This window comes from Austrofundulus limnaeus, unplaced genomic scaffold (assembly GCF_001266775.1).
Source record: "Austrofundulus limnaeus strain Quisiro unplaced genomic scaffold, Austrofundulus_limnaeus-1.0 Scaffold736, whole genome shotgun sequence".
Classification (NCBI taxonomy): domain Eukaryota; kingdom Metazoa; phylum Chordata; class Actinopteri; order Cyprinodontiformes; family Rivulidae; genus Austrofundulus; species Austrofundulus limnaeus.
The window spans coordinates 27,483-36,509 of NW_013953138.1; the positions used below are offsets into that span (position 1 = coordinate 27,483).

The 9,027-nt window shown below is 35.1% G+C and overlaps 1 protein-coding gene across 1 annotated transcript in view; it reads right to left on the reverse strand.

Annotated features, from left to right (window-relative positions):
• Positions 1–9,027, reverse strand: part of LOC106532233 (dedicator of cytokinesis protein 3) — a 37,329-nt gene that overhangs the window by 27,335 nt on the left and 967 nt on the right. Inside the window, exons 2-4 of the mRNA XM_014028257.1 lie at positions 7,877–7,960; positions 5,784–5,824; positions 3,713–3,768 (exon numbers count right to left, since the gene is read on the reverse strand). Of these exons, the coding sequence (XP_013883711.1) occupies positions 3,713–3,768; positions 5,784–5,824; positions 7,877–7,960 (181 nt within the window). The remainder of the gene's footprint in view (positions 1–3,712; positions 3,769–5,783; positions 5,825–7,876; positions 7,961–9,027) is intronic.

Sequence of the window (9,027 nt, forward strand, 5' to 3'; positions counted from 1 at the left end):
TGTGTGTGTGTGTGTGTGTGTGTGTGTGTGTGTGTGTGTGTGTGTTAATTGTTTCTTTACTTTTTAAAATTCATGGCTTCAAATAACAGCATTTGTAATGGTGTGCCAGATGAATCCAAATACCTACAAATATAATTCATCATTTTAAAAAGCRAAAGTAAAAATTAATGCAAAGTATTTTCTTGTAGAATGAAATGCTTCAAAAAAGCCTAAATTCTTCTCTGAACCCTCTGAATCCATTTTTTTCTGAACATAGTAGTTGAAGATTTTGCTTATAACCAGTGATAATAAAGGGATCATTTTAACATCACGAACAACCCAAGCAGCTTAAAGCTTCATTCAGCTTTATTCTCTAAGTCAGATAAAACATATATTTCTAGAAGTTGGAACATTATTAACRGCTCAATGAAAAAATTCCAGCTTTCCCATACCCACACACGCACAGATCAGTCTGACAGATACTAACTCAGTAARGATCTGTATAATGTTGTGGCAGCTGGACATCTGTGCAATAATACTGTAATTCATTTATTATCAAAAGGCAATATCTTTTTARGTGGAAAATTCTTTATTTGCATGGCTTATGAAGTAAACAGTAACTTAAAATTGTGACACAGTACAACCATTCTACAGTGGGGTGCAAAAGTTTGGGCAACCTTGTTAATTTTCCTGATTTTTCTTTTTAAATCATTGATTGTTTGGATTAAAAAATCAGTTAAATATAGCATATAGGGGACAAACAGTGATATTTGTGAAGTGAAATGAAGTTTAAAAGATTTACAGAAAGTGTGCAATAATTGGTTAAACAAAATTAGGCAGGTGCATAAATTTGGGCACTGTTGTCATTTTATTTATTTCAAATCCTTTAGAACTAATTATTGGAACTTAAATTTGGTTTGGTAAATTCAATGACCCTTGATCTCCATACACAGGTGACTCCAACTATGAGAAAGGGCATTTAAGGGAGGCAATTTTAAGTTTTTCTCCTCTTTGTATCTTCTCTGAAGAGTGGCAGCATGGGAGTCTCAAAATAACTTTCAAATGAGCTGAAAACAAAGATTGTTCACCGTCATGGTTTAGAGGAAGGATACAGAAAGCTGTCTTAGAGATTTCAGCTTTCAGTCTCCGCTGTGAGAAACATTGTGAGAAAATGGAGGACCACAGGCACAGTTCAAGTCAAGGCTCCAAGTGGCAGACCAAGACAAATCTCCAATAAACAGAAGTGAAGGATGTTGAGAACAGTCAGAGTCAACTCACAGACCAGCACCAAAGACCTACAACATCATCTTGCTGCTGATGGAGTCACTGTGCATCGTTCAACTATTCAGCACACTTTACACAAGGAGATGCTGTATYGGAGAGTGATGCAGAGGAAGACTTTTCTCTGCCCACATCACAAACAGAGCTGCTTGAGGTATGCTAAAGCACATTTGGACAAGCCAGCTTCATTTTGGAATAAGGTGCTGTGGACTGATAAAACTAAAATAGAGTTATTTGGGCAGAACAAGGTCCGTTATGCATGGAGGAAAAAGAACACAGCACTCCAAGAAAAACACCTGCTACCTACAGTGAAATTTGGGAGTGGTTCCATCATGCTGTGGGGCTGTGTGGCCAGTACAGGGACTGGGAATCTTGTTAAAGTTGAGGGACTCATGGATTCCACTCAATATCAGCAGATTCTGGAGACCAATGTCCAGGAATCAGTGACAAAGCTGAAGCTGCTGAAGCCGGGGCTGCATCTTCCAACAAGACAACCACCCTAAACACTGCTCAAAATCTACTAAGGCATTCATGCAGAGGAACAAGTACAACGTTCTGGAATGTCCATCTCAGTCCCCAGACCTGAATATTATTGAAAAACTGTGGTGTCACTTAAAGAGAGCTGTCCATTCTCAGAAACCATCAAACCTGAATGAACTAGAGATGTTTTGTAAAGAAGAGTGGTCCAAAATACCTTCAGCCACAGTCCAGACTCTCGTRGAAAGCTATAGGAAGTGTTTAGAGGCTGTTATTTCTGTGAAAGGAGGATCTACTAAATATTGAGTTAAAGGTTTGTTTTTTTGGTGCCCAAATTTATGCACCTGCCTAATTTTGTTTAACCAATTATTGCACACTTTCTGTAAATCATATAAACTTCATTTCACTTCTCAAATATCACTGTGTTTGTCCCCTATATGATTTACTGATTTTTTTTATCCAATCAATGATTCATAAAGATAAATCAGGAAATTGCTGCCCAAACTTTCACACCCCACTGTATTTGCCAAGGGTCTTAAGTATGTCATGAGTCTTTCAGATTTGAAAATAAAGAATTTCACAAAAGAAAATAAAAAAACTGTTTCCATTACATCTTAGGTGTGCTTCTGTTTTCTTACACATTGCACCTACTAAAAACTCAAAAAGCCTGACACTAACACCTAAGTTTTCGCTTGTTTAAAGCATTCATCATTATATCAACTTATATCTGCAGAAAATAATGATTTTTAGACAATAGATCAGCTGTGGTTCGTAAAAGTGGTTCACAACTGCAAACAATTCAATGGTTTTGCCTGAAAATGCTTTAATATCAAGTCATTGGATGATAAAGTGAAATATTGAGTGACAGAATATGACAATGCTGCTGTTAGCATGCTGAGAATGTTAGCATGCTTCCTCAAAAAGACATTCTGTAAAATGGCTAACTTTCACATTTTTCTACTCAAAAAAAGTTATTCAGAAAAAATATAWAGTTTTTTTAATTAGCTCTAAATTTGGTTTCAACAGTCAAGATGCAGCTATTTTCAAGATATTTTACAACAAAAATGAAACAATCACAATCAAGCAATCACTCCACACCAAGGGGAATGAAAACTTCACTTTCAGTGTGTAATGTTGAAACAGCAAAACATCCCAGAGCTGTCAGCACTTTTAGCCAGTTTTTGCTAAASGCTAACTCCTGAAATAGATAACATCTTCTGTTTCATTTCAAGTGGGTCAAAGGAAATGTGAAAATGTGAGACATTGTGAGGGTGAGTCAAAAGACTCAGGACACCCCTTTGTTTCAGAAAGGAAAGGGGAAATGAAATACCTAAATACCCCAGCAAATAATGGATGAGGGGCCCCAACATTAAGGCTACAGCCGGAACATGGCCACCATATTGAAAGTTGCCACAGTGGATCAAGTTTTTCCAGTGGGAAGGTGGTCATGTAGCATGTCAAAATAGAGCAGAATTGTCTCGGAAATCGATTGCTGCAGTCGGATTTGGAATCTCTCTTGTGGTTCAAAGTGTATCAACACAGAATGTTGCAACAATGACTGGGAACGTTGCCTGTGCGGTGCACAACTTTCTGACGTGTTCAATGTGCTGTTCCTCCTGAACACAGACAAACCTAGTTCTGAACTTTCCGTGCTGACAGAACCTCTCACCCATTACCCAATTCTTCCTTTTGTTTCTAAAAATAAAAGGGTGTCCAGATACTTTTGACTCGCCCTGTAGAACCCATGAAATGTTTTCTGTGCCACTTGCTGCTACAGAAGCCACAGCATGATCACTCCGCCCTCGTGCACAACCATTGGAGAGGGGTTTTTGTAAYAAATAATAATAAACTGAAGATAAGTCTGCATGAAACATTGTTGCAGGCATCAGCTATTTAAAACTGAAGACCTGCTGTTGAGGTTTTATCGCTGCATTTACACTTATGTCAGTGCACGTGTTTAATTGAAACAACTTACCCTCTGTTTGTCACTGTGGACTTCTTCAAGTGGATATAGCTGATTGGGAAAATCCCCTGCAGACGGAGGACAGAGCAGAGACAGAAAGACAGCTTTACATTCATTCTCCTGCACCACATGCCCAAAATGTAAAATACAACACACAACAAAAATATGCTGGGAGAACACAAAGTCACAATTCCCTCATATTTTATGAGTGTCTATATTTTCTCTGTATAAGAAAATCACAGAGGATAAAAAAATGCTGTTTTCAAAAACAGGAGGCAGAGCGAAGTGCGAGACTCCGACAGTGGCGCTAACGGCCTGAGAGGCTGAACGCTACCAGCTGCACTCTCACTGTTCATCTTTTTTAATCCTAATGTGCCAGATGCAAAGAAATGGCCAAAGTGAGCACGACTGATTCTCCCGGTGCTGAAAGAGTACGGGGGCGAAGGAATGTGGGCAGAGTACATAACAAAATGGAGGGGTGTTGGTAAGAACCGTAAATAGCTGATGAGAGTAGAGGACAGCATGTGGCTGTGAACACCTACATTTTACCAAAGACTTGACAGCTTTAATGCTTTCTTTAAAACAATCCTGCTGCATCACAAAACCCTCCAACCGCTGACATTTTCAATACAGAGTAGGTGTATTATATACTGTGCAAACATATAGGATGTGACTAAATCCATTTAAACGGGTTGTAAAAAAAGATGTGTGATCGCTGACATAATATTGACATCTGTCAGCAGTGATGGTTGTGTTTGTGAAGACGAGTTACAATAAACAGGCATGAAAACATCAGAATTCACTCTGCTTTGCCTCTGAACTTCCTTTTTGTCCCATCAAAATTACGGCAACGCTAAAGTTGCTGCTGCAAATAAAAGAAATGTCTGAAATGAGATTTTTTTTCCCTCTCACTCTCTCCTGAACAGATTGTTTTCACAGTTTTCAAAATAAAAGGTGCACCATTTGCAAGGTGGCAGAATATTTAAATACGAACAGAGCAACATGTGATGCACATATTTGTATGAAAATATAGAAAACGTAAAAAAAATAAAAAAATAAATTCTAATGGGGCTCCATGCTCTTCCAAAGCAGATATGTGTTGGAAACCTTACTGAATCTATATACGTATTGTGCAATACTTTAGTTAAAAATAGTCCTGATAATGATGTCTAACAAGTTGGTCTGCTCAACAACAGCCTACAACAGATCCTACAGGATCTTTAAATTTATTTTTTCATTTAATAAAATGACACAAGTAAATAGAGCCACATGTCCCTTTTAAGTTACAACATATTTTAAAATAAGTTTGAAACTAAATAAAAAATAAATACTTTTGGTCATTTAAAAATGTTTTTAATCTCTGCTTACTGATGACAAAGGCTTTTATTTTTTTATCCAAACTTGCTTTTTTTTAACTTGTTGCTTTTTTTTCTTTATAAGCAAGTTATTTTATGTTGACTGAAAAAGCAACAGAAAACAATTCAAATGGAAACAAATGATGACAGATAATTATAATTTTATGATAAAGAGGGCATTGGTGAATTAAAATCTGAAAGATGGAGGACGCATCAACCAGAGGCAGAATGTGTCAAGAGCATTATTGTATCTAGAAAAGAAAACCATCCTGATATCAAAGCATCTGGTTTTCATACAATCACCTTTAGACATTTAGTTCAAGATACTTTCTATTTTTGTTCAATCAAAGCTCTGTTCTGAAAGTTCACCAGTCATTAGGTCTTTGTTGTACAGGAAGTTATTTCTGGGCTGCACATCCCTCACATCACAATTTTATTCACAAAAATACAACAAACTCTTTGAGAAAAAAAAGGCTTCAGGTTGTGTTCACACTTTACTGAAGGAAGCAAGTTTTGCAAATGTGGTGATGATGAAAATTTACTTTATAAATTTTAAGGTTGACTTTAAATTTTCACATGTTTTATTTTTAGAGCATCTCAAAAAAAAACACTTTTGTAAAACACAGACATAAATACAACAAATTTGTTTTTGGCAATTTGATTTTGGGGTTAGAAAACAAAATATGAGCACATTATTGTAGGTCTCAACAGCATTTGGTGGTAATTACCTTAACAGATGGTTTCTTGGTGGAAAAGCCTCTGTACCAACCTGTGAAAAGAGGAACCAGGAGAAAATTTCACCCTCCCAAAAACATAAGAGTGTAAGCAGCTAGCGATCAGTTAGCTAGGCCACATAATTGARGGAATTAGTGTTTCTGAAAGGCTGTTTCTAACAATGGTGTATAGTTACTAAGTGCATTTACTTACCAAGTCTTTTTTATTATTATTGTAACTTTTACTTTTATTTTGTTACATTCAAAACATAAAAAATGTACTTTTACTTTTTTACTTTAATTTTTTWAAAACAAATATGGCATAAGAGGTCCAGTACTACAGTGGGTAGCAAGTTATTTAACTAATAGGAAACAGTTTGTACAAATTAACGATGTAAGATCTGAACTTTGTAATATTTTATGTGGCGTTCCACAAGGTTCTGTACTGAGACCAAAGTTGTTTCTTCTACTGTATATAATGACTTGGTAAATGTGTTGGGGTTGCTTAGATGTGTTTTATTTGTAGACGACAGTACTTTTTTGCCTGGGTAAGAACATAGAACAGATGTTGGAAATGATGGAAACAGAATTTGTAAAAGTACAAAATTGGTTTAATCATAAGTTGTCATTAAATTTGGAMAAAACAAATTACAACTGATGCTCCATTTAYAGCACYAYTTACTGTTTGAGGYGTTGAATTTTTATTTTTGTTTTATTTGGTTTATTATTGTTTGAAATTAATATATTTTTGTTGTAAATAGGAGCAGATATCATAAGATTTTTTTTCTTCTTCTGTTGCCTTTCATTTTATTTGATTTGCATCGCTTTGTTGTATGTAATGTGTTTTGTTTTGCTTGTTTTTTAAATTAAATGAATAAATACTCAATAATAAAAAATTAACACCTAGTAGTTACACGCTACAAATTTAAATATGACCAAACTCATCATGAAAAGAGTTGATTGTGCACTCTAAAAATGAGGTGTTGAATTTACTTAACCAAGTTATGTCAACTGATTTCACTAAACTGAGTAGAGTACATGTAAAGCAATTTACTCAACTTGATTTAGTGGAACCAGTTCAGTTAAGTAAATTCAACACCTCATTTCTTAAAGTGTGTAAGTACTTTTACTCCCAGCCACCCCAATTATTGTGAGCAGTTTTACCAAAGTCATTTACTTGGTTATTTATTGTCAGTATTTTATAGATCTCTGGTATCTACACTTTTTTACAAGTTCTGGGTAAAATACAATATATTATGTTTATATAGTTAAAATGTTTGCAGTTGTAGTGACATGAGACACCAGCTTSGCTGAGACTTTTTCTTTTACAATAATTTACTTGATATTTCTAAAGCAAGGATGACCAAGTTTGGTGAATTTTAGCCTTTCTATTATTCTTAAAAGTTACAGCTTTTTTGTAAACTAAAATTGTAACGGACAAAGAGCATTTCTAAGTCCCCCGCCTCTGCGATGGGGGACAAAAAAGGAGTAAAAGGGGAATAAAGTTGGTTTTGCACTGAAGCTTTAACATCTTGTGTATGCCTTCATACGAAGTATTACAGAAATCAATACTGGTCGAGAAAAAAAACAAATCTGTAAATTCAAAAATATTTTTGTCGTGAATCTTGTGCTTGGCTTCGTTGATGTATCCTGTTGGTGTAAATACCAGCAGGGAATAGTTCTCTCTGACCAATCAGAAATGTGCACAATAAAATACCTGCTTGCTTGGAACCTCAGCTAATGAAATCTGGCACATAATGCTGAGATWTGTGCTAAGAAATAAACAAATTACAGCTAAAATTAACTGCTGTTCAGAATATTCTGCCTCTGTATCTTCTTAGATTTGTTCTGAGCAAAAGAAAAAAAGCAATTTCTTTTTAGCAGATGTTTGGTTGTTGAATTGCAAACATTTTAATGATTTTTTTCTCAACAGTTTACCTTTAAAGCAATCACTGAGTCATTGGTGTGCAGAAGAATTTAAATTTGTCACATTGTGAGTCAAATATTTTGACACATAATCCAGTTTATGTAACCTGTAGATATTTAGGTGTTCTCATTTTCTTTTTTAATATTTATTTATTTATTTATTTATTTTGTTGTTTTTTTACCTTCACATTTCTCCAGAATCTGTACCGTTTCCCCCATCTCCAGGACCAGCGCCTGACATATTGGTGACCGAAAGTTGCAGGTCACTGTGTGGAAACAAAAGAACAGGAACAAGAAAATAAATGTATGAACAGACATAAAATTACTATATAACATCTATACATCTATATGTCCTGAAAAATCCCACTGCAGTCACATAGTAAATACAAATGTGAACAACCTGGCAGTGTACTGGAAACATTTTCAATKAGTTTGATGTCTGAAGTGGTTTGAACCTCTTTTATTTGCAGCCTGAACACATCAACATAACTCTACACACACAGCAGCATTATTACCTGGAAGTCTCAAGTTTTAAAGAAAATCACCTTCAGCTGCTCCTAAATAAAGATAATTAAAGAACCATGCATGAAAATATTTTGAAGAGACAGCTTTTTTTCTTTAAGTGTTACTGAACTGTTTCCTTCTCGTTTACAATATATATATATATATATATATATATACATATATATATATATATGTTGTCTAAATTTTATTATTCAGAACACTTCTTATTATTCCAAATTTAACGTTTGTTTATGATTGCTTTTAGCCATGACTGTTGTCACTGTATAGTAAAATATGTTTTATCAAGCACAGGAGAACAATATGAACAATGTTATGTCATCTTATATTGACTTAAATATACAAAACATCACAGTGAAGARGAATCAAGAGCTGACAACCACAGAGAACCATTTTTGGTTAAGTTTTACGAGCTTCACAAGAAACTCTTGGAGAGAGCACCGCTCCAGACATAGGCAGAAGTTTTAAGTAACAAAGTACAAATACTTAGTTACTTTTTAGCCGTATAAGACATAATCAGGTCACACTTCAGCAAAAACATAACAATCGTATGTAGTTGAGTATGAAGATGATCATGGCAGACATATACTGTAGATATATATATATATATAGATATAGATTTGGATATAGATATAGATATGTCTGAAACAGGCAGACAGTAATTTGTCCCAAATTTGTTTAACATTAACATTTTTGTATGACATTATGGTCATTACGGGTTTAGAACAAGGCTTTTTTGGGTAGGTGGGGTTGTGCACTATAAACCCCTGTGGCACTGTCTTTATTCCAGGGGCGGTTCAAGGGGCGGGGC